Raw genomic sequence first — 26183 nt, forward strand, 5'->3', positions numbered from 1 at the left:
GAAACTTTTTTCATAAAACTTGTTTCCTAAAGTAAACTAAATCAACAAAGTAGTAATTATTTGTTATAAAACAAGGTAGTGGAGTTTAAACTTTTGTTTAACCTCAATTACAACAGTGTTTAAAAATCGATAATCCAACCTTAGACGTTTACTTCACTGAAAAGTTTTTAAGGTATAAAATAGCTTGAAGGTGTACACATATGTATTTATATATGTACATGTGTATACATGCTTATAAATGCATCAAAAGGACTCAAAAAGCACACATCATACAATCTTTACTCATGAGGGCTATGTGTGAAAAGAGAACTTAAGAGGACCTTAACTTTTAACTCAACTGACTGAATTTTTACCAGTATATTTAATGTATTATTTTCATTATTTTAAATAAACACATTAACATGAAATTTCATTTTTAAACCCTCTCCCCAAAATTCAAGTTTTTAATATAAAACCCTAACATCAGACTTTAAATATATTCATGATGCTTATAAATCTTTATAGCATGATAATCTATAATTATCCCATTAATAACCTTCATTAATCTCTCACCAACACTCCAACCTTTTTAAACATTTCAATGCGACTATAACTATAGAAATATTTTACAAAAGTCATTCCATTCTCATTATTACTTTTAATTAATTTTCCAATATAGCTTCTAGTCATAAAAAAGTTAACATGGATAAATGTAATCTGAATGTAATTACAACATGAATCAACCTATTTTAAACAGTAAAATATCTAATTCCCATACAGTTCCTGTTTCACTCTTCACACAGATAAGAAATGGAGTGAAAAGATGGGCAAGCTTATAAAAATGTTGAAATTAGCTGAGAATGCTAATGTATCAAGATGATTCACAGGCAGATTTATACACTACACACATGCTCACAGGCACACACAAAGACCCGCACACACACACAGACCCACACACCACCCAGTGGAGAAGTAATATACAAAGTCACTGCATCACCTTGTGGTAATGCTTGGGAAGTGTAGCTTCACTAACATCCTGAGTAAAACAAACTGTGCCTCAGTTGGAGGGAGGAAATATAGCTCCTACCACAAAAGGAAGTGCAAGCAGCTTTACCATATCAAATTTTGTTTCCCATTCTCTAAAGTACACCTCTAGAAACATGCATACATTAAGATGCAAGCAAAGAATAAGTAAAAGTTTTCTAGTTAAGAAAACAGACAAAAAAACCCAAAATAAATGAATGAATCCAAACCTGGACACACGAAGAACAAGAGTAGTGGCGGGGCAGGGGGGGATATAAGTAAAGGGTACCAACTCTTTGATGGAGGATGGAAACTAAAATTTAGGTGGTAAATATGCTGTAGTGTATACAGAAGTAGAAATATAATGTTATACACATGAAACTAATATAATATTATAAACCAATGTTACAGCAATTAAAAATATTAATAAATAAAAAACAAAAATACATGAGAACAGTAAAAAAAAAAAAAAAAGAGACCAGACAGATTTGGCTGGGAAACAAAGTCTGAAATATATATACATGCTGCCTGCAGTGCCCTCTCCCATGTTTCCTACTTTATTCCCCAAAGTTCTAACATCTCTAGAGTTCCTTTTATGTGGTATGCTGTATACTTTGGTCTACAATCCAATTTTGTTATTTTTGAGGATTCATCAATACCTAAGGAAAAAATAACTAATATGCAGTGGTCACTAAGTAGCTAGAATAAATTTGGGGGGTGAAGGGGGAGGATTTCAATGTTATCTTTACTTCTTCCTCTTGGAACTTTTTCAAGCCCAAACCAGATCTGGCTTTTGTGGGAGTATTTTTCCAGTGGCTCCTGATACACATTTTATTTAACTAGCCCAAAACGTGTAAGCCTTAATCAAATAAAGTGGGAAACTGACCATATTAAGAATTTCTGTGCATTAAATGTCCAGAATCAAATTAAGCTTTTAAATTTAGATAAATATTGTATATAATTTGCCAATTCTAACACTTCGAATTCAAAAAGAAATAAAGTAATTTTGTTCTATGTGATAATATTATCATGGTGACTGTATTTTTTTCAAAGTCCTTACCAGTTAAAGACGGACGGTAAACTAATTATAGGTGAAATATCCTGTTGTCCATGATTTGCTTTTAAAACTCCAGGGGAAAAAATAAATGTGCTGACAGTGTAATAAACCAAGATTAGCAAAATAGTGGTTCCTTTAACTGTTTGTTCTCCTTCTGGGTATTTTGAAAATTTCCATAATAAAAGTTAGTAAAACCAAAGTAGACAAAAATTAGTAATAAAAACTCATATATGACCTTCTGCAATAGAAACACATTACACATAGTGGTTGACAAACTTAGTGAAAGTTTTTTAAAATATTCAGTTAAAACTATTTGAACTTTTAAATTAATCTCCGAACTTCAGTCCTGGAGAAAACTGAACATCTGAAGGGAAAAAATACGTCTGATATTCTAATAGCTTCCAATTATTTATACTTCAGCTCAAACAAAGACTATCAGCTGGTTTACAGACCAGAAAAATATTATCAGCAATCTTTCCGGGAGGCAGAAGCAAATCCACCAATCTGTCAATTTTCACTCTTACAGTCCTCCCAATCTCCAGAATGCTTTACAGCTGAGTACCACTACACTGCCCAGGTGTCACTCACACCACTTTAATTTTTAGATTGTTTTAAAAGTTGGTTTCTAAAAAGCTATGATCTTGGCTTTTTATTATATTAGAGGGGAGGGTATCTTTACCTTCTTGTAAGAGTTTATTTGGGGCAAAATAAACTTTAAAAGGCTAGAAGTGGATATAGCCAAAATTTTACTTAGTAACATACAAATTCCAAAAGAATGCAATCCAATAAACTTCACATGTGAGGCAATTCCCCCAAAACAGTAAAAAAGGAGCATAGTTACGATCCTTCATAAATATTTAACATCATTAAAAAGGTTGAAATTTTAATTCCAAAATACCTGTTATTTTGTTAAGGAAAAGGTATTTACTGGTTAATTCTACACAAATGTCTGCAGCCATAATGGTAAACAGGGGTGTGCAATTTAACAATGCGATGACTAGAAAACGTAATCAAGTAATCCTTCAAGAAATCAAGTTTATCCTTGATAAGAACGAAAGGAAGGCCTGGCCTCAGCCCCTTTTCCATACCCAAATGGCACTCTGAGGGTAATCAGCCCATTTTTTTAGATTAACATGTTACTCAAATGATCTCTTTAAACACTTTGGGAATTGAGCTCCAAAACTATAATTAGTAATTGTTGCATGCAGCTTGTAGAAATTCTACGATTAGCGGAATGCAGAGTTGAAAACAAGATTTATTTTCCCATCCCTGACACAATAGCAATTCATAACTACCTCGTGAAACCTAAAAATATATGTAGAGACGCAAGAGGGAAGAGATATGGGGACATATGTATATGTATAACTGATTCACTTTGTTATAAAGCAGAAACTAACACCATTGTAAAGCCATTATACTCCAATAAAGATGTTAAAAAAATAAAAAATACAAATCAAAAAAATATATATATGTAGAAAGTCAAATGTCACGGCGTTCTCAAACGAAATTATTACCAATAAGGTAATATATGTTTATCAGTACACACATACGCACACTAATCTCTTAACAAAGATTCCCCGAAACGACGAGCGCCTGTCGGGACTTGTCCACAACCTGCGGACCTCCGGGGGTGCTGGGAGGGAGGGTTGTGAAATCAAGAAAAATTGCCTAAGCAAAGACAAACGTGACTCTCCTCGGAATATTTAAGATCCCTTCGAGCACTAGGCGTAAGGCCATTTATAAACAGACAAGAAAGCGTTCACTAATTCTGCAGCCCAGGTGAAGTCGGAGAGCCGGCCCAAACCGCTAACTCCGCCCACGGCTCGCAGTCAGTCTCCGCCTCCTAATCCACTGGCGACTCAAACCAAAACACTTGGGCTTCACTCCGCACGGGCAAACCCGAGCGTCCGATACCGACACGACCTAGATGTTTTCACAAGCTTACCTGCCCCGGCAGCACACACGCCGCCCTCCAAACACTCACCCTAGAGCTGAGCCTCGGGCAAAGCACTTTCTTCTCCGGGGGTCCCCCGCGTCACTCGCCCCCACCCCCGTCAAAGGGCCCACGTCCCACACGGCTCCCCCAAATAGCGAAAGCCTATCCAGGGCCTCCCCGCCGTGTGGGGCGGCCACCCATCGCTTTTTCCAACTCCACTGCTAACCGAAGTTGCCCACACCACCGTCACAATCTCAGTCCGGGAGGAAAGGTTTGTCGTCGGGAAGGAAAGCATCGTCATTCGGCAGCACCGTCACCACGGAGACCGTTCCCGAGACCGACCAGGCCCCTAGACGCTAGAGCAGAGAGACGTATCACGAGCCCCCAAAGAGCTCCAGCGGGCGTCCGCCCCGCGCAAGGAGCTTACCGAGTGAGGAACTCCCGAGCAGAGGGGAATGTTAGAGAGGTTTCCGAGCCTGAGCCGCCATCAGCCGCCGAGCCTCTTCCGCCAACACCGTCTCCCTCTACCGACCTGCTACACCTCCCCACAAGGCCAAAAGCCGGCGTTATGTCACTTCCGTCCACGGCCCGGCCCCTTCCGCCGCCGCCGCCGCCGCCGAGCTGCGTCAGTCTGGGCCAATCGCTGAAACGCCAAGTTGGTCGTACGGTCCTTTAACCACCCTAGCTCCTGACGCCCTGCCATTGGACCCGAACAGATCCGAACCGGCCTTTTCCCTCGGCTCGGCTATTCCTCCTCTTTCTTCCTCTTCGCCGTTTTCGCTCAGAGACCTTGTGGCAACCAAACAGGGTCCGTTTAGATAATGCATTTTTGACTTTTTAATTATTACTTTGAGCGAAAGTTAAGTAACTTACCAGTTAAGTGGAAAGAGTAGCCCTGGGGTGTATGCATTAGTACCATGTCATTGCCTGGATCTTTAAAAATCTAAGCGAATCCATTTATTTTGTGGATCAGAAAGTAGAGAACCATAGAAGCAAAGGAGGATCACGCGGCTGGGGCGGCGACCGCTCACTCCTGGGCTCTTTCCCAAGTCCTGGTCCAGTCCGGTGCTTACTTAACTACGAGGTTTTGTTCTCTGTAAAACCTCGGTGTCTCCTAGGAGATTTTCAGTTCTAATGCTCTATGATTCTATTTCCGCTTGCTCCAGCACTGACCTCGTTCTATGAGTTGTTAACTGCTTTTGTTATCTGTTATTTTGTGTGCATGAATTTAGCCCTGTATTCTCTGTTCAATGATACTTTCTAAAGTCACTTTTTTATACATCTTACCCTCCTAGAGTAGGCATTCAGTTTAAATTCTAACTCCTCGGAAGCAACTGTGTTCTGTTGTAATTCACTATGTTCCTGTGTTGCCGTAAAGCCCTGATAAAATTTGCAACATCACCAGTGAAGGAAGGATAATAAATTAGATCAAGTTAAACGTTGAAGCATCTTCTAAATTCAGAACATACAAAATCCTCTTCAATATAATTTAGTTCCACATATTTTAAGATTACAATGCCTTTGATAATATAGGTTCTTAATAACTGCTGACTGATTTGTTCCCTATATATTGAAATCTTTGAACTTGGTATTGTTCTGTATATCATATTTGATCACAGATTTCAGAAGACTCTTTACAGATCATTTAGTACCAATCTCCATATTTTACCGATGAAGAAAATGGTGTGATAATATCAGTAATCACTGGTGTTACTGGTAGCAACCTTCTAGTAGTAGTCTGTCTCTTAGGAAAAGTAAATACAGGGCTTCCCTGATGGTGCAGTGGTTAAAAATCTGCTTGCCAGTGCAGGAGCTACGGGTTTAAGCCCTGGTCTGAGTAAGCAACAAAGACCCAATGCAGCCAAAAATTAATTAATTATTTTTTTTTAAAGAAATGTAAACACAGCAGTGAACTTTATAAGCACAGTTTTTCAGAAGTGTCACTCTTTGTATTTTTTAATCACATGACTAATTTGCATGTAATAAATTTCTAATTACCACCAATTTTCAGTTTATGAAATCAGGAGAACAGTATGCTTAATAAAAGCATTAGTTTGAAAATATTTTTTGTGCAGGTATTTTTATTTTGTTATTTTTAGTAATTTCTTGAATTTTTAGACCTTATTTTCCCCATGAAGGTATTAGTTCAGGAACTTTAACTTGCTTTAATCCCTTTAATAATGATCCCATGAATTTTAGACAGTGTTTCTCCCAGCAAGGTAAATATATATCCCTTAAGTATTTAATTGAATTTTTTTAATTAGCCCATTATATGTACAACAGTGTACTAGGAGTATAAGGGATATGGATCCACAATTCCTTATATGAAAGATCTGGGCCAGATAGGATTTCAGAATTCAGAATTTTTCAGATTTTAGAGAAGTGTACTTATGTTACATAATATCCCACAAGTCTGGGGCAGCACTCCATAATCAAGTTGATATTTTTTTCAGGACAAATTATGAATATGACACCACTAATTAGGATAAATAGAGCGTATGATCTTCAGCTCAGAGCAGGTTTTTCAGATCAGGTTTTGCCACTTTGCCCTTATGGGTTCAGATCAAGTTTTATTGACAACTGAGTTCAGGTCAGGATAAGTTTTGCCACCAAATGTTAAGAAAACATTTGATTTTCAAAGTTTTTTGGATTATGAAATAGTGAATGAGGGATTGTAGACCTGATCAAAGAACTATTGGAAAGAAACTCCCTCAGCATCCCGTGCTATTTCTGGAGCAATCACAATTTCAAGCAGTTTTGAAGCAGTTGTCCTAACCTAGCACAAACCACCTCACCTATGTTTTGACTGGGAAAATATCTAAAAGACACCCTCTATTAGAAGAACTTATGACAGCAAAGGGAAGAAAATAAATAAATCCATGAAAAATGTGGGTGGCAAAAGTATAAAATATAGTATAAAAATAAAGTACAGGGCTTCCCTGGTGGCGCAGTGGTTGAGAATCTGCCTGCCAATGCACGGGACATGGGTTCGAGCCCTGGTCTGGGAAGACCCCACATGCCGCGGAGCGACTAGGCCCGTGAGCCACAACTACTGAGCCTGCGCGTCTGGAGCCTGTGCTCCGCAACAAGAGAGGCCGCGATAGTGAGAGGCCCGCGCACCGCGATGAAGAATGGCCCCCACTTGCCGCAACTAGAGAAAGCCCTCACACAGAAACGAAGACCCAACACAGCCATAAATAAATAAATAAATAAATAAAATTTAAAATAAATAAATAAATAAAGTATAAAATAAGATATTCAGAGATGGGAGAACTCACTATAGGCTTGTGTGAACAATACACTTCTCTTGGTGGAGGTAAGCCTAGACCGTTAAGTAGGGTTTTGATGAAGACATGGAAGAAGACTTCAAGTCAGGATATAAGAGCTTGGGCAAAGGAGTCATGTAGGGAGAGGATTGTTAACAAACAATAATAATTCCCATCTGTGGAGTACACAGTGCTTTCCAGTCACTGTGTAGATACTTAAGGTTGTCTCCACTCCTCACAGCAAAACCCTGTAAGGTTTTATCCTCGTTTTGCAGGGGAATGTGGGTTCAGAAAAGTTAAATAACTTGCCCATAATCCCAAAAAGGGCAAACCAGACTTGAACTCAAATTTATCACTACCAAAGTTCCTGCATTTTCCACCAAGCCATGCTGCTTCTTGATAAGTGCTTTTTGGTCATTTACTATGTGCTCTGGGTTATACTAGGTTTATACTAGGTACTCTGGGGAAAACAAAGAATAAACCACAGTTTCTTCCCTAAAGCTGCTTTAAATCTAGTTGAGATATTACAAGATGGGACAGTGAAGTGTTAGATTTTGTAGGAAATGGACTCTGAGAAGTAAAGTGGAAAGAAGGCTTGATACAGAATTATTATTATTTGCTAAAGAAACTGGACTCTAAGCTTTGAAAGAGTAACAGGATCTGAAAAGGTATAGAAAGGGCTTATGTAGAGAGAATAATTAAAAGGGCACAAATGGGACAATTAGGTGATACAACATGGGCTGAAAATCAGAAAAAAATAAGTTCACATAGGCACGTTATAGAAGTATCATTACAGGTTTTGAAAGCATATAAAATGAGTTGTCCTCATCTTTTGAAACAGTGGCTTTCTTTAGAGTTTGTATTAAAGGTTCCTATTGCTAGAAATGATTCTTTCCTTAAAAAATAATAGATATGTAAACATTTGTTTAAAAAAGAGTGCTTTTAAAGACAAGATTTGAATAATGGTATGTTTTGGATAAACAGAGAAAGAGAAGATTCAGAACACTCTAAAGTAGGGTGGTTTATTTCCTCTTACCCTATGTTAGAAGATAGTTGATGTACTCTTTGCTCCTTATAGCTTGCCTACCATTACTCTCCCAAATGTTTGAATAAAACTTTGCTCCTTTGAGTTGCATGCCAACCAGTTAAACCCCCTTTTCCCTTCTTGTTGCTGTCATCTGTTGATCTCCAGGTCACTCTTCCTCATTCATTGAAGACTATTACCAAGTACATAGTCTTCCTCTCCATTCCAAGCCCCTCAGAGTCTACTTGGATGAGATTAAAATTAAAAGGCTAACATCCTGGCCTTTTAATTTCTTGAATCCCTCATCTCCAGTAATCTCCTCCACTCTAGTCCATATATTTCCATGTTCATACCTTGGACCTTAGCATCACCCATAATTGTTTCACCTTCAAAATCAAGTATCCTGCTCTGGTGACAACCTCTTGTTCCTCTAACTTGCTTATACAAATATGGCCACTGTAACTATTTTTCAAACTCATCAGGATCTCTAATCCATTAAGCTTTCCCTTTTAATACTTCCTTCATTATCCAACTCAGAGTCTATGGACCATCATTTTATTAACCTTATTTCGAATACCCCAAACTCCCTTGATTTTTCATCTTGCAGATTAAGTACAATTTCCCATAACAAACACGTCTACAGACTCTGGTCATCATATGCTTTATCACTAAAGGTTTTGTCTGGGAATACTAAGCAAAAACTTTGAAGTTAAAATCGAGTGTTTGGGGAAGTTTTCTGCACTATTGAAGCTGAATCTGGCCTCTGTACCCCGACACCGAATTGAATCTCAGAGACAGAGGTTTGGGTGAAGTAGAAAAGAATAGCTTTATTGCTTTGCCAAGCAAAGGGGGCCACAGCTGGCTAATGCCCTCAAAACTGTGTCCCACCTTGGAGAGTGTAGTGAGAAGTTTTATAGTAATGGTTCAAAGAGGGCATGATCAGTTTGTGGACATTCTCCTGATTGGTTGGTGGTGAGCTAAGTGGGAGTCAGCGTCGTCAACCTTCTGATTCCAACTGGTCTGGGGTCTACATACTTGTGGGCAGCACACCATCGTTAACCGTTAACTTCTCCCACCTGGTGGGGTTTTCCGTCTCTGCAAAAGAGCTCAAAGATGTTGTGTGTATCCCTTGATGAGGAACCAGGACCTTGTCCCAAGGCTGCACTATTGTTTCTCTTGACTGTTTCTCCCTTGTCTCGCATCCCCTCCCTCCCTCCCCTGATGAACAACTGCCTGAATCTGCCCGTTAGAACTCTGGGAAAGTCATGGAGGCTGAATGAAGCCTATTCCCTGTAATCAAAGAAATGGGGGACACAAAAAGGCTTTTGTGCCCAGGAGCCCCACAGCGGCTATCACTATCAAAGAGAGAAACTATATAATTTATGATATTAAGAAACAGAGCCTGCAGTGGTTTATACTTTAGGAAGACCTTTGCCCCACCTGGCTCCTAACAGTATTCTTTGTTCCTTGTGCAATGAGGTCACTGGTATGTAAATATTCTCTAACCTTTCTTCCTTATCTTACTGAGAAGAGGAATAGCCAGCACAGTACTTTGAATTCTTAAAGTACTTATGTCAACAAGGTCCATTCCTCTGCGTTTCTCATCACATACCTTTATTTGTTGAGTCACTTGCATAACAATGATACTTAAAATTAATAAAAGTTATTTTAAGAAAATGTTACTAAAATAATCTTCTAAAGTTTTAATTTTAATAAGCTTTGAATCAGAGTTTTAGTCTAAAACGTGTTTTTATTTCCATAGATCCTGTCCCCTCCCACCTTCTCAGGAAGTCTACATTATCTCTCTTATAGTCAACCCCTCTATCTCCACTGGATCTTTCCCATTGTCTTTTCCACATGCTCAAGGCTCTATCATTTATTTTGTTTTTAATTCCCCAGCTTCATGTTGCCCTCCAGCTACTACTGCCTTTTTGTCTTCATCTTCACAACCAAACTTCTCACTAAAAAGAATTGTTTATATTTCACTCCATCATTTCCCACCCTTCCCCTACCCAACTTATTCTGGATGCTGCCCCCATCACACCAAAAGTAGTTGCATTAATATCATAATGTGCATATTGTGCTCTAGACAGGCAAATCCATCTTAATATTCATGCACATCCCACCAATGCTAACCTGGTATCTGGTCACATCCCATGATTTGGCTACATCTCAAGAGATCCATGAAAAGGAATTTGAATTTTGCCCGTGATTGGAGAGTTCAGCTGTTCACCTGATTGATACCCAGCCTGCTTCATATGACATTAAAACATTTTTGAGAGGCCTAGAAATTCAGGGGGGAGGATGGAATTTGGAGATTATTGTTGTGTAAATTATCAATGCATTGCCTCTCAGTTCTAAATTCACCCTTTTTACCTGCTCTGTGAACATGCACTAAGTCCTTTCAATATTTTTCCATTGCCAGCTGGAATGATTTAAGCTTTGTCAGTAGGAAGTGCTAGAGGGACATGAGGAAAGGATTCTGGGACTTCCCTGGCAGTCCAGTGGTTAAGACTCCGTGCTCCCAATGCAGGGGGCACGGGTTCAATCCCTGGTCAGGGAACTAAGATCCCACATGCCGTGTGGCACAGCCAAAAAAAGAAGAAAAGAGGAGAGGATTCTGCTTCCTCATTCCTATGTACCCACTCAACAGACTCTTGCAGAGCATACGACCTCAGTGTCCTGCTACTGCAGCCCACTCAGCTTTCCCAGTGCCCAGCTCCTGCGGTGCAGGGTTTTTTTTCTCTTGCTGATTCCTGCAGTGCATGGAAGCTGGCAGCAGCCAGCACTCAGCGTTCCCCTCTGGGCAATTTAGTGGTGGAGTGCCTGCAGTGAAATACTTCTTCATGAACAACTTTCCCCAGACCCTAGAGGGCAGATTTCTGACAAGTTCCGAAAGCCAGATTTCCAGGAAGATGCAGAATGCAGATTTTCAGCAAGTTCCACATATATGTCCAGAAGGTAAATTTCAAGGTAAATTTCTGGCAAGTTCCAGAGGGTTTCACCACCTCAGCAACACAGGGACTTCTCTGTAAGATTGTCTGTGGGACTTCCTCATTCAGTGACCCATAGCCATGCCCTCTCCAAGGTCTGGATTTCAGCCCTGAAGGTGCTCTTATTGGGCATGTATCTCAGTCATGGGGGTAGTGTCTGTTCCTTATATCTGCTATTCTTAGTCTTTACAGTTCTTTTCACTCCTTACTAGCTTAGTTACTCCAATCCCCTGTTATAGATAATAATTCTTTACAATAAACTTTCTCTATTCAAATCACTGTGTGGGAGGCATCCCTGGTGACGCAGTGGTTAAGAATCCGCCTGCCAATGCAGGGGACGCAGGTTCGGGCCCTGGTCCAGGAAGATCCCACATGCCCCGGAGCAAGTAAGCCCGTGTGCCACAACTACTGACCCTGCACTCTAGAGCCCATGAGCCACAACTGCTGAGCCCACGAGCCACAACTACTGAGCTCACGTGCCACAACTGCTGAAGCCAGCACGCCTAGAGCCTGTGCTCTGCAACAAGGGAAGCCACCGCAGTGAGAAGCTCACGCACCACGGCGAAGACCCAACACAGCCAAAAATTAATTAATTAATTAATTAATTTTACAAAAAACCAAAAAAACACAAATCACTGTGTGGTTTCTCTCTACTGATTGGACCCAGACTAATGCAACCATTATAACCTTTCCTTTAGTTTCATCAGCCTAGATTATTTTTCCTTCTCCTTAAGTAATTCCTTGGTGAGTTAATTTAGTTCTGACCAGCTAGGGCTATTGCCATGTATCTCTTTGTTATACTGCAATTTTCGACTGCTACTTGATGTTAATTATGATGCACAGGGGTTAGAATTTCTTCTGTAACATATTAGGTTGTAGAATTCAATGAATGATGATTTTTTTAAAATTTATTTTATTTATTTATTTTTGACTGTGTTGGGTCTTTGTTGCTGTGTGAGGGCTTTCTCTAGTTGTGGCGAATGGAGGCTACTCTTCGTTGCGGTGCACAGGTTTCTTATTGCAGTGGCTTCTCTTGGTGCAGAGCACAGGCTCTAGGTGCACGGGCTTCAGTAGTTGCAGCACGCAGGCTCAGTAGTTGTGGCTCGCGGGCTTAGTTGCTCTGCAGCAGGCATGTGGGATCTTCCCAGACCAGGGCTTGAACCAGTGTCCCCTACATTGGCAGGTGGATTCTTAACCAGTGCATCACCAGGGAAGTCCAATGAATGATGATTTATTGCTATTTAGCATTGGGTTTCCTGGATAAAAGAAATGACTTTATTCCCGGAAGAGATCATGGCCATGCTGATCCTGCCATGAGGACAAAAGGAAAAAATGAAATTATTACGAAGTACTGAATGTTGAGCATCTTTAGAAAGTGATTTATAATATATTTTATTAGTAAATTGTGAAAATTTACTTTTGTGATTGGTTTGTGTGATATAACAAGTTCTAAGAAGCTGATAGTAGACAAAATTCCCCTTCCTAAATCCTTCCTTTTTAATACTTTCCCCTCCCTTTCAGGTACCCTTACCAGGCTCAATAACCCCCACCCCTCAGGCAACAAACAGTCTAGTCCAGGGAAAACAAAAAAATTGATTGTTAATAAATTAATCTCTGTGACTATGAGGGACTTAATCTAAGTATGAGATTCTCAAAATAAAACTTGTGAGCATGAAGCAATGAGCATGTTATGGTAGATTTTCTTGCATCCATGGGGAAGATTTCTTTAGATAAGGGACCCTCCTTGTGCTTTTAAAATCACAATTGCAGTCATTCCAGGAGAACCTTCTTTTACCCCATATCTTCTTTCAACTCTCACCCTATTTTTTTCTTCCCTTCCCAACTTAGCTTCTTTAAAGACCAATCTATATGACAAGATAGTATATTTGAGATATTAACCCATTTTTTTCTTGGTATTTTCTCCTTCTATAGCTTGCCACTTTCCCAGATCTTGCTTCCTATCAAATCTATAAGTTCGTTGCCTTGGGGAGGGATAGGGAAGGAAAATCTTTCTGCCATTTGTTTTCAAAATTTCAAGCCTTCAGATGGGGAGAGAACTTAGGCCACAGAGAAAATGGCTTGAAGAGGAGCAAGGGGCAGGGAGATAAAGATGGAGGGAGAACAGGGGGCATCTTCCTCCCCAACTCTAGAAATAGGTTTCTCTGGGCTGGAGAAAGGTGAAAGGGTATATCTAGGTGTACAAAACCACCCAGCCTGTCTAACATTCCTGAGTCTCCAAATATCCCCTCCCCTATCTTTGTACTGAGTAATCTTCCAAAATCCTGACAAAACTGAAATTGGGGGATTCAAAACAGAAATTGAATTGGTGGAATGTATCAATATGAAAACAGAGGGAAGGAGTCAGGGCACAACCTTTGAAAGAATGACATAGCCAGAGGACATGACATAAACTGATTAGAACCAAATGGGTCCAAGATAGCGGACAAGTCAGCTTCCACTAGACCTTGAGCCTCAGTATACGCCCATTGTAACACATCAGCAAGCTAAATGACACACTCACAGGCACCATGACCGTTCCAAGTCTGACCATAACGTTCAAAGAGTGATTCTTATGATCAAAAAAGTGATCCAGTTCCTGGAAATCCCTGCCCCTTCCCAAAATAGCTGGAATACTCCTCCCACTCATTAGCCTATGAAATTACCCACCCTTATAAAAACTGACAACTCCATACCATGGTGCCACTCTCACCTTCTGAGATGGCCCACACTCTGTCTGTGGAGTGTGTTTCTCTCTAAATAAATCCACTTCTTACCCGTCACTTTGTCTCTCACTGAATTCTTTCTGCGATGAGACATCAAGAACCTGAGCTTCACTAAGTCCCAAAACCGGGTGTGTGATCTCAATTGGAAGACCATGGGTTTTGGCTGGGTTCGAGTCCTGACTGCATGGATTTGAGTCCCAATCTGAGTTAGGGTTCAAGTCCCCATCTGAGGTGCACAGTTTCAAACACGTTTTTTTACAGACTTGAGTTTTGAGCTAATATTTATACTCTATGTGTTCATTAACCTCGCATGCCCAGCTTCTTCACTGACCATTCATTCTTCACACCATGGAGTATGCTCAAACCCTACCAGTCCCATGGTAAGCTCATCCATAACCCTAAGATTTCCCAGCCTAATTTTCAATTCTCAGAACTTTTCAATCAAGAGGTTGATATTCTTGATATTACTGTTCACTCCTTCCTTCTTAAAACTTTTTCCTACCTCTCCTCTATGACAGGATTGCATCCTCATCTTTCTTTTCCTTCTCTGAATGCTCCTTCTCAATTGCATTTGCAGGCTTCTCATTTTGCAGTTGCTTCCTTAAATACTGATCTTTCCCTGAGTCTAACCTTCTGTCCCTTGAGCTTTAAATTATTTCCTATTATTAGTACTTATTTTCAACTGCCAAGTATACTAATACTTTTATTAATGGCTACCAGATCTATACCCCAGTCCAGGCTTTCCTCCTGGCATTAGTTCCATATAAACATTGACACTCGGATGTCACACAAACACCTTAAACTCAATGTTCTTATTTTTTTATTTATTTAAAAAAATTTTTTTAATTAAAAAAATTTTTTTGGCCATGCCATGTGGCACGCAGGATCTTAGTTCCCAGACCAGGGATTGACCCTGTGCCCCCTGCAGTGGAAGCACAGAGTCCTAAACACTGGACCGCCAGGGAAAGGAATTCCCTTAAACTCAGTGTTTCTTTCTTTTTTTTTTTTTTTTTTTAATTTTTGGCTGTGTTGGGTCTTCGTTTCTGTGCGTGGGCTTTCTCAAGTTGTGGCAAGTGGGGGCCACTCTTCATCGCGGTGCGCGGGCCTCTCACTGTCGCGGCCTCTCTTGTTGTGGAGAACAGGCTCCAGACGCGCAGGCTCAGTAGTTGTGGCTCACGGGCCCAGTTGCTCCGCGGCATGTGGGATCTTCCCAGACCAAGGCTCGAACCCGTGTCCCCTGCATTGGCAGGCAGATTCTCAACCACTGCGCCACCAGGGAAGCCCCTCAGTGTTTCTTAAAGTGAATTTGTCATCCTTTCCTCACTTCACCCCACCTTCCCCTTTATTCACCTTCCATACCAATCAAGGTCCTGGCAGGAAACAGATAATACGCTCAAGAAGTCACTGAAGAGAGTTTAGTGAAGGGCTTAAGAGATTATTCAATAAGGGTTCTCTAGCAACAGGAGAAGCTGTTATCCCTGCTATGCCCTCAAGGGGCCAGAGGAGAGAGATGTTACCTGCCTGTGGAGGAAGGGCTGCCTAATAGAAGCTGTGGCCAAATCCAACCTGATTTGATTTCAGGTTGGGTTTGTTTTTTCAGGCAGGGACCACAAGTTTATTGGGGGTCTGTACACACACACTGACAGTATCACACAGTGATAGCACAGTTACTCAGTACACACAAAGGTGGCCTCTAAGGGCATCTGGGGCCCGGAGGCAATAGGGTGCGGTCTCCTCTCTTGAGACCCAGACCCAGCTGGGTGCCTTCCTCCTGGGCACTTGAGGGAGGGGCTGTCAGAGGTGGTCCCCAGGCATGGACTCCAGGGGCTGCAGCCTCAGCCGCTGTTTCAGCACCTTCATCTGGCTGGTCTCACAGATCTTGCTAGTCACCAACGTCAAGTCTGTCACCGAATAAACCTTGGATGTAAAAGCAGACAATTCGCAAACATTGTCGCAATATTTGTTTAAGATCTCCACAAAGTGGTAGATAGCCGGGTTGTTGTCATGGACATCTACCCAGATCCAGAAGTAGAGACTGGCATAGTTTCAGTAAATGATGTTAAAGTTCCAGAACTCCACAAAGTTGGTGTTTTGGCATCTCCAACAGTGACTCTGGTGGCGTGCACCTCCTCTATCAACTTTGGTTTCTCACTGTCATCAAACTGCACGTACCACTTGACTAGATGTGTCTTGCCCACCAGGTTCTGGAAGAGGATGAAGCAGATCATAGAGACCCCATGACACCAGAGGTCAAAGTTCCCAGGTGATTCAGTCCACAAAGGTCAGCTTTCCGGGGCACAAAGCAATGGCTAAAGGGTGGAGAATAGCTTGGTGGGGCACTTGGAGAATCACCAGCACATTGCGTCAGTGAATGGCATTGCAACCATCCAGGCTCTCTAGCCAGAAACCTGGGAGTTTTTCTCAACTTTTCTCTCTTACTTACTCTGTGATATCCAACCAGTCACTAAATCCTGTACATGTTACTTTCTGAATGTTTCTCACATTAATACCTTCCTTGCCGTTCCCTACCTGTGTGCCAGCTCAGGTCTCTTCTTACCTTGATAAATGCACACATCTCCATTGAGTCTCTCAGCTTCTAGCTTCAAACCATCCTTTCACATCAAGTTAAAATGAGGGCATCCTGGATTAGGGTGGGCCTTAATCCAATGACTGATGTCCTTATAAGAAGAGGGAAAGTTGTACACAGACACAGACACAACAAGAACACCATGTGCCAATGGAGGCAGACATGGGAGTGATGTATCTACAAGCCCAAGAATGCCAGGAATTGCTGGCAAACCACTAAAAGCTACAGAAGAGGCAAGGAAGCAATCCTTTCTAGAGCATTCAGAGAGAGCATGGCCTTGGTAACATCCTGATTTTGGAATTCTAGCCTCCAGAAAGGTAAGAGAGTAAATGTCTGTTGTTCTAAGTCACTTAGTTTGTAGTGATTTATTACAGCAGCTCTAGGAAACTCAACATTCCGCTTCCCCCAATGGTAATATTTAATTTAACAATATCAAAGCAAGGAAACTGACATTAGCACAATACTGTTTAACTAGACTACAGGCCTCATTCAGATTTCACCCCAGATTATTATTTTTTTTTTTTTGGTCGAACCTCGCGGCTTGCGGGATCTTAGTTCCCCAACCAGGGATTGAACCCGTGCCCATAGCAGTGAAAGCACAGAATCCTAACCACTGGACCGCCAGGGAATTCCCCTGAGATTGATTTTTAATCATAGAGAAGTGTGCATGTGTGCATGCTCACACACACACGTAACACACTTCCATTGCTTTTAAATTCTTCAGTTTTCAGTTTAAAGTTTAACAATTGATAACATATATGACAAAGGATTTTTATATAAGCACACCCTCAAATCAAGAAAAAGATTATCCAATGGAGAAAACAAGGTAAAAGATGTAAATGGGCAATTCATAGAGGGTAAAATATAAAGAGCCAATGAACACACAAAAGGTGCTGAGGTTTACTATGATCAAGGAAATATAAACTAAAATCACAATGAAATATTTTTCACTATTAAATTGTCACAAATGTAGAAAACAGTTAAGAGAGAGAGATACTCATACTCTGTTAGAGAGGTGGGATGTAAATTGGTACAAAAGTTTTTAGAAGGCAATTTGGCAATATCTATAAATTTTAAGATGTTTGTACAATTTGACCCAGCAATTGCACTTCTAGGACTCTTGGAAATACTGATACATATGCACAAAGAAAATATCTAAGAGGACATTTATTGAAATATTGTTTTAATTAGGGAAAAATCAGACAACCTGAATGTCTATCAATAGGGGAATGATTAGATTAATTGCAATTGCCCTTATTACTCAACCATTAACAGAATGAAGTGGGCAATCATATACTGATAAGTGAATGAAGAAAGTAATAAAACAATGATACCAGAGAGGCTGTGTTTAATGAGCGTAGGAACTATCTGGATTCATAATCCTGGCTCCACCACTTACTACGTCTGGGAACTTGGATAGTTTAAATATACTTAACCTTGGAACTTTAGTTTCCTCAAAGGGAAATAAAAATAATAATGTTAGTCTCTATATCATAGGGTCGTTGGGGTCGCTGTGGGCATTAAATTAGTTAATTCATATAAACATATATAAAAGTGGTATCTGGTACACGGCAATTGTCAGTAAATGTTATTATTGTTTATGTAAAAAAGTCTGTGTATGTTATCAATACTTTAGATAGCTGGAGAGATAGGTAGATAGATAGATAGACAGATACATACATACATATTAAATTGTGACTTCCTCTGGGAAGGAGTGTAACTTTCACCTTTAATAACATTGACTTCTATATCAGTTGCAGAAGCAGTTGGCTTTTGTTACTGTTCTTCACCAATCAATATCTGAACCACCTTGCTATTTCTGGAGAATCCCCCACCTAATGAAGCAGGCCAAGCATTCCACTATAGAAACTGAAATGCAAGATTCGTGCTTTCTCAGACTCCCTTGTGGTCAGGGCATGGACTACCCCAGTCAGATGCTTACAAAATCCATTCTGGCCCAGGAGAGGCAGCAGTTCAATGGCAGCTATATTCTGTCTCCAGAGGAAAACAAGGCAGCCACTGCAGCATCAGTGACAGAACAAGCTGTGAGGTCGATGGGGACAGAGTGAGGAGTTCACAGGACGTGTAGTATGATTTTCAAGCCGTCCCAAAATCTGTGAGCTACCTATTACCTTTTTAATAAAAACCTTTTTCCTAAATTAGCCAGAGTTGGTTTCTTTACTAGAAACTAGGAACGCTGACTGATGAAGTGTATTTGTGTGTGTGATTTTTTTTTTAAATATATTTACTTATTTATTTATTTTTGGCTGTGTTGGGTCTTCGTTGCTGTGCACTGGCTTTCTCTAGTTGCGGCCAGCGGGGGCTACTCTTCGTGGTGCTGCTTGGGCTTCTCACTGCGGTGGCTTCTCTTGTTGCGGAGCATGGGCTCTAGGCGCGTGAGCTTCAGTAGTTGTGGCGCGCGGGCTTAGTTGCTCCGCGGCATGTGGGATCTTCCCAGGCCAGGGATAGAACCCATGTTCCCTGCATTGGCAGGTGGATTCTCAACCACTGCGCCACCAGGGAAGCCCGTGTGTGATTTTTTTAATTGAGATATAGTTGATATAAGATTTTATTAATTTCAGGTGTTGCTGGAATATATCTTTGTAATTTAAATCCTTCCCAACTTTTTATTATGAACAATTCCAAACATATAGTAAAGTTAAAAGAATACTAAAATGAACACTTGCATATCATTCACCCAGATCCAACAATTAGTAATGTTTTGGTATATTTGCTTTATCTGTGTATGTGTGTGTATATATGTATTTTTTTGCTGAATATTTGAAAGTTAGTTGCAAGCACCTAGGAAAATGAATAATAATCCCACAGTATCCTCATGTATCTGGCCACTGCCAAATTTCCCCAAATGTCCCAAGAATGCCTTTTTCACCTGTTTTTTTTTTCAATCCAATGCCCAATACAGTACATTGTATTTATGTCTGTTCAGATTTTTTTAATGTAATTTTAAAAATATAAGGGAATATATCGGCTCTTGTCTTTCTTTTATTGGTTTCTACCTAATGATTGAGACGATAAATACAGGAACTAACAGTGATTAAGCACTAATCTCAGGTCAAGCTTATGTGATGTACTAGACATAACAGTATAAATAGGACTAGGTTCCTGATCTCAAAGACGCAGGTCCTTTGGGTTTCTCCAAATGCACACAAGTAGCTGGTCTCTGTTTTAATCAGATGAAGGAACAGATAGAGACAGGGGATGTCAGAGTTTATCATTTCCTAGGCTCAGAGCTACATTATGAAGTGGGAGAGCTGAGCAGGGCTGGTTGCATTCGTCCAATAATTTATCTTCTGCTACTTTCTGAGTCTTGTACAAACCTCAGCATAGCAATCAAGAGCTGTCACAGCCTGATTCGAATCTAACTTTCCGGCCTCAACTCTCACTACTTCTTCTTACAGAACTCAAACTGGACCCAAAATTTCTAAAATACGTTTCATGTTTTCCCATTTGTACATTTAACTGAAATGCTTTCTCTCCCATGTCTATCTTCAAATTCCCACCTATAACGCAAGGCCCAAAGTATATGCCGAACAGTCAGTGAAAATATTTTAGAGTCTACTAGCTAGAAGAAAGTTTTTCTTCTGTGGTTTTGCTTGTATATCACTTATTTTGCTTATCAAGTTTTGTTTTATATTGTTGTAGTGTGCTTTTCTCCCTACTCAGTAAACTCACTGAAGGCAAGAACTTTCATTATTTTAGTTCTTTTCCATACTACCTGTCGCAAAGTAATCAAGTTTTGTGGATTTGATTAAAATTAATCATATATCTTTGAGAGTGATTCTATCAAAACACCAGGCATTAAAAGGAATTCTAGTGAAAATAAGATGCAAATCATTGATTTTATATATCTGGGCTTCCTCACATCAAACATCACGTCCTGGGGGAAGCCTTCTGAGATCCTTTCTAAATAAGGTATGTTTACCCTATTATAATCTTTAAGCACCATATACCTTTTCTTTATCCACATTTTGTAAGTTTTTTTTTTGTGATATTAACATCTTTCGCCATCACTAAGTAGAAAGTTCTGTGAGGTAAAGGATCCTCTTTAATCATTATCATAGCAAAGTGCCTGGCATTTTATAAATATTTGTTGAATGAATGAATGGACAGATATTGTATTATCATGATGCCTAAAAATCAAAAGTTAATAAAGGACAATACTAATAACAATGTAAGAAATAGTCCCAGGAAAGTGACCAGATCCTTAAGCAACAAAATAACACCTGTATATCATGTTCTATGCAATGTGCCATTTTTGGATGACCATAATTTTTAAAAATTACATGTGAATTAATTTACTAGAAAATCAGTTTGCTATTTTTATAAACCTGTTGCTACTTATTCTAAGAATAGTGGGCAGTTTAAAAATACATTTTTCATATATATGTATGTGTATATTATATATGTGGTGTATATATATATATGTATATATTATGCATACACACACAGCTTTCTTTAATTGGTTTATTAAAAACTATTTTTTAAATAGATCTTTATTGGAGTATAATTGCTTCACAATACAGTGTTAGTTTCTGTTGCACACCAAAGTGAATCAGCCATATGCATACATATGTCCCCATATCCTCTCCCTCTTGAGCCTCCCTCCCATCCTCCCTATCCCACCCCTCTAGGTCATCAAAAAGCACTGAGCTGATCTCTCTGTGCTATGCTGCTGCTTCCCACTAAAAAGCTATTTTTAATTTTGTAAGAAAATTGCCTTGTAGCCTAGATCAATGATTGACACTGTGTCTTGTCTGAAGAAAGTAAGGTAAAGATTTAGCAATTACCTGGTTCATGTGATAAAGACACTTTCATTGACAATATAAACCAAAAAATAAATGTATCTAAATGACCAGCTTATTTACATTGATCATATCTTCTGGGTGATTTATAAATCTTCATCTTCATTATGAAGAAAGTAAGCCTAGTTATAGATTTTTCTTGTCTAAAACTTATCATTAAAAATAATGAAGAAATTTCCTTTTCAGAGCACTTTTAATACTCTCCACAAGAGTCTGACACCATAGACTACAGTACAAGTATTGTCTTTGTCACACAGCTAAGGTCACATGTTGTTAACATTCCTTATCAAGGGAAAAGTCTTAATGTGTGTTTTTGATTTTCATTTCTGACACTTAATTAGAATTAATGAAGTTACTCCATTTATAGATTGCAAGAGCTGCCAGGACTCCTGAAACTGCTATAAAGAGTGATGATTTCAGTGACTTTTCTCACATGAGGCAAGTGTTATCAGACACATTAATTCCACATATGTAGTTGAGAGTTTGTGTGCCTCCCTGTATGTGGAGAAGAGCCCAAGTGAATCTAAGGCATGATCTTTGGCAGCTTTATACAACACGATGGGCATGAAGAAAAATGTTTATAAAAGAACACATTTGAATCCCTGGTACCTCTCAGTGGGATCACCACATTGTCAAACAGTAAAGGAATGTTTAGATACAAATAAATTATTCTTTCCCTGAATGAAGTCTCCTCTCTGGTGCATAATTACTAGATGTGTACTTGGGAGTTCCAAGTTTGAGTGTTTCATTTCTCACTTATGGGATTCAGCTCACCTCTTGGCACCAATGATGCAGTAAACAACAGCTTCCAGATGCCCGAAGTATACTCCTGACAGCAGCCAGCAGATGTCTGTGTGGATGACAGACATAGTGCCTTCACATACAGCTCCATCCTGGGCTGGCTGGCTTGATTTACGCACTTATTTGATAGCCGATACATATAAAAGAAGTCACGTAGTTTTATATCTAAGATTTGAGGCATTTTAATAAGCAGCCATGAACACACCACCCAAACTTAAGAACTAAACATTATTGGGGTTTTTTTGCATCTACTTATACGTTCTTCTCCTACCTCTTTCCCCTGCCTCTTTTTCAGTGGTAGCCACAATCTTCAATTTTTGTGTTTATTTTTCCAATGCTTAAAAGGTAGTTGTGGCACATATGTATATATCTTTAAACTTTGTACTGTTTCATTTTCCTTGTTTTGTGCTTTATTAAAATATCATATTGAATTAGTCTTCTGCCACTTCATTTGTTTTTTTTAACCCAAAGCTATGTTTCTAAGATTTATCTGTGTTGTTGCTTGATGATAGCAAATCTTATGAATTCACTCTAGAGTCCTTGGATGTTTGGGTTGCTTAGTGGGTTTTTATTTTAACTTTTTTGCCATTATGAACAATGCTGCTGCAAATGTGTCACCTGGTGAACAGTTACAAGTTCTCTACGAATAATGTCTAAGAGTGCAGGGGTGGAGGTCGGAATTGCTGAGTCTCAGAGTATGAGCAAGTTCAAGTTTAGAAGCTAGTACCAAGCTTTTTCAAAGTGATTGTATCAATTCACACTCCCACCAGTGGCATGTAAGAATTCCTGTTAATCCATATCCTCACTAACACTTGATATTTTCAGACCTTGCTTTTTACCAATCTAGTAAGTGTAAAATAGTATGGCATTTGGGATCAGTCCTGAGCCTTCTTCACCTTGCCCAACGCTGATGGCATTCCAAGCCATCCCAGAGCTGTGGATCTAGAAGGAATTGAAGAAGGTAGAGAGAAGGTGGAAAGTCTCATACTGAGCCATGAAGACCCTGAAATTTGTAGAGATGATCCTTGCAAAAGCATTTCCTGTGAGACTCAAGTATATAACATGTACATTTACCTATTGAATTAATATTTTTAATTTCTCCTATGTGCCAGGTACTTTTCTAGGCCTGAATGAAACAGACAAGATCCCTGCCCCCGGGGAGCTTATATTCTGGTCGGGGGGGGCAACAAACAATAAACAAATGCATATATAATACATCGTATCAGGAAGTGAAGACCAGCTTTGGGGCCACATAGGCCAGTGCTCAGTTCTGTTCTCTACACCGTCCCAGACACCTGACCTCTCTGAGCCTCAGTTTCATGTTTTATAAATAAGAATTAGTATCTTGCCGGGTTATTGTGAGAATGAAGAGCTGGTGTATAAAGATTCCCAGTTTAGTGCTGAGCAGAAATGTTGGTATTCTCTCCTGCCTGGCCACTTTGAGGAGTGTCTGAGAGCAAAAAATTCAAGGACCTCAGGAGTGGGGCAATCTCATCTCCTAGATGGCTCCTTCTGGAGGCTGGGCAAACAGAACAATACTCCCCACAAATGCAAACAGAAGCTTGTGCATCTCTGCCGGCCAGTACCAGCCTGTTCATTTTCTCCTGATAACCTCTGCTCACCTTCTTTCACTTACTTTAACTGGCTGTGAGACATGGTATTCAGTTCTATTCTTTCCAGCCACACTATACTCCTTGCTATTTTTCAGACCCTCCAGATAACCGCATTTAAAAATTGATTTTAACAAACCACTTAGTAAAAATATATATGAGCCAATATGGGGAAGTTGAACACTAATGAATATCGGATGATATCAAGGAATTGTTGATAATTTTTATGTGATAATGATAGAGTGTCAAGTCAAAGAAAAGTATTTGTACCTTTGTAAATACATACTGAATATTTATCTGATGTCTTGGATTTGCTTTCAAATAATCCAGTATGCGGAGGGAGGCTGGTGAATTGGCTGGGAGTATGGAAGCAGAGTGATGGATACAGGGGGTTCATTATACAATTCTATCTACTTTTGTATATGTTTAAATGTTTCCATAATAAAAAGTAAAAAATGAGATAAATGTACTTCTGCCTCAGAATATGCTTTGCACGTGCTGTTACCTCTGCCAGGAATGTTGTTCTTCCAGATAGCCACATAGCATACTTCCTTGATTTATGCTGGTCTCTGCTCAAATGTCATCTCCTTGGAAGTGCCTTCTCTGACTACTTTACACAAGATAGCATCCCTCTTCTCCTGCTTTACTTTTCTAGCCCTTTATCCTCCTATGTTTTTCTTCAGAGTACTTCTCACTAACTGGTATTTGCCATATATATACTTTTTATAATTTGGCTGTACTGGGTCTTAGTTGCAGCATGCAGGATCTTCGTCGCGGCATGCGGGCTCTTAGCTGCGACATGTGGGATCAAGTTCTCCAACCAGGGATCGAACCCGGGCCCCCTGCATTGGGAGCGTGCAGTCTTAACTGGTGGACCACCAGGGAAGTCCCTGCCATATTTTCTTCTGTAAAAATGTAGGCTCCATTAGGGCAGGGACTCTGTTTCATTTATTGCAATGTCTCCATGCCTTGAACAGCACCTGGCATGTAAGAGAAACACCAAAGATAACCAATGAATGAATGTGCATGTTACACAGCTTACAGTCCCCATCAAAGCCGGATCAGAATTCTTGCTGTGCAGAGTTCCTTTATACTCTACCAATTGATTCTCTGTCCAGAGCTCTACTCCTGCATTTAAGGGTGGGAGAAAGCACTTGGTAAACACTAAGGTGCTATATAGGTTTGTTATCATCATTCCCAATACAGTTTGGAGGCACTAAAAAGGAATTATTAGATCACTATGCTGAAGTCACCAGGTCTGCAATATCTTAGAAAATCTTCTGCTGTAGAAATCAGCTCTTAACAAGGTAACTGCCTACAAGCAAACGTATTCTGGCTAATTTAACCCTTAGAAACAGACCATTAGGGTATTCTGCAATTGAACACTGGAGTCTCCTTTTGCGGAAGATATGTAATCACTCCATGCTTTGAAGAGCATAATTTTGGATTGCTTTTCTAATAGCAGTGAATTTACTCTGGGCTCCTTACAGCTGTAGATTGGTCCTTCTCAGGGCCAGGTGTGCACATTCACGTGAAACTGACCCTGGCCACTGTCCATGGAACTGAGAAAACCAGGGTCCTGGCTTCATTCCCCAAATCACAGAGACTTACAGGATCCATGCCCCTAGTTCTCTTTCCTTTACCCTATTTAATGGACACTCTTAGCAGCCTTTGACTTCTTGCTCTTCCTTGGTTCCCCTCCTGGTGTTCCCCACACCTCTTTTGGGAGGTTAATAGCAGAGCCACCTACTGAGCCAGCAGGCCTTAAAGCTGCCCATTCCACAAAGACCAGCCCACAGGCAGAAGGTAAACGTCACCAGCAAAACCTAGATGTCCTCTTTATGAAGCAAGAAATTTTGAAAAGCATGAGTTTATTTGAGGATTTCAAATTTAGCATATTTTACTTCAGGAAAATAAACATATTTCTCCAAGATTCTAAGAACAATCTTATTGCAAGCATTATACATAACACATATGTACCTGATATCAAAGACCTTTCTTATCCAAACTACATTCATAATGGAATGTTATATAACTGTTGGGATGATATCTAAAAGGAGAACAAAATTTTAATAGGAGAAATTGTTAAATATAGTAAAGTTTGTGTAAATAGTGCTAAATAAGCACTTTCATAATGCTTGTTTAGCATTTGCTTTCAAGAAGATTTTTCTGCCTACCAAATAGATCCATGATTAGGTTCCCACATCTTGTTAAGACTGACTAATGTGGACTCTGGCTTTTTTTACATGTCAACTTTTATGGGAAAAAGACTAGGATTCTGGGAAAGGCCTCTCCCATGTAATAATGATGCCTTATTTTCAATAGTTTCCATGAGAAAGGAAGCACAGAACCAAAAATGCA

The 26183-nt window shown here is 39.8% G+C and overlaps 2 protein-coding genes across 5 annotated transcripts in view; both read right to left on the reverse strand.

Moving 5' to 3' along the window:
• TAX1BP1 (Tax1 binding protein 1) overlaps nucleotides 1-4579 on the reverse strand; it is a 93493-nt gene extending 88914 nt beyond the window's left edge. For all 4 annotated transcript variants that reach the window (XM_057549709.1, XM_057549708.1, XM_057549707.1 and 1 more), the window contains exon 1: nucleotides 4423-4579. The gene's annotated coding sequence lies outside the window, so the exon portion shown is untranslated. The remainder of the gene's footprint in view (nucleotides 1-4422) is intronic.
• Nucleotides 4580-15795: 11216 nt separating this feature from the next.
• On the reverse strand, nucleotides 15796-16229 carry LOC103015257 (AP-2 complex subunit sigma-like). Its single transcript, XM_057549651.1, has 2 exons — nucleotides 16085-16229; nucleotides 15796-15983 (listed from the first exon to the last, which is right to left on the reverse strand). Exons 1-2 carry the CDS (start codon nucleotides 16227-16229, stop codon nucleotides 15796-15798), a joined length of 333 nt encoding a protein of 110 aa, XP_057405634.1.
• Nucleotides 16230-26183: the final 9954 nt, after the last annotated feature.

Source organism: Balaenoptera acutorostrata, chromosome 7 (genome assembly GCF_949987535.1).
Source record: "Balaenoptera acutorostrata chromosome 7, mBalAcu1.1, whole genome shotgun sequence".
Taxonomy (NCBI): domain Eukaryota; kingdom Metazoa; phylum Chordata; class Mammalia; order Artiodactyla; family Balaenopteridae; genus Balaenoptera; species Balaenoptera acutorostrata.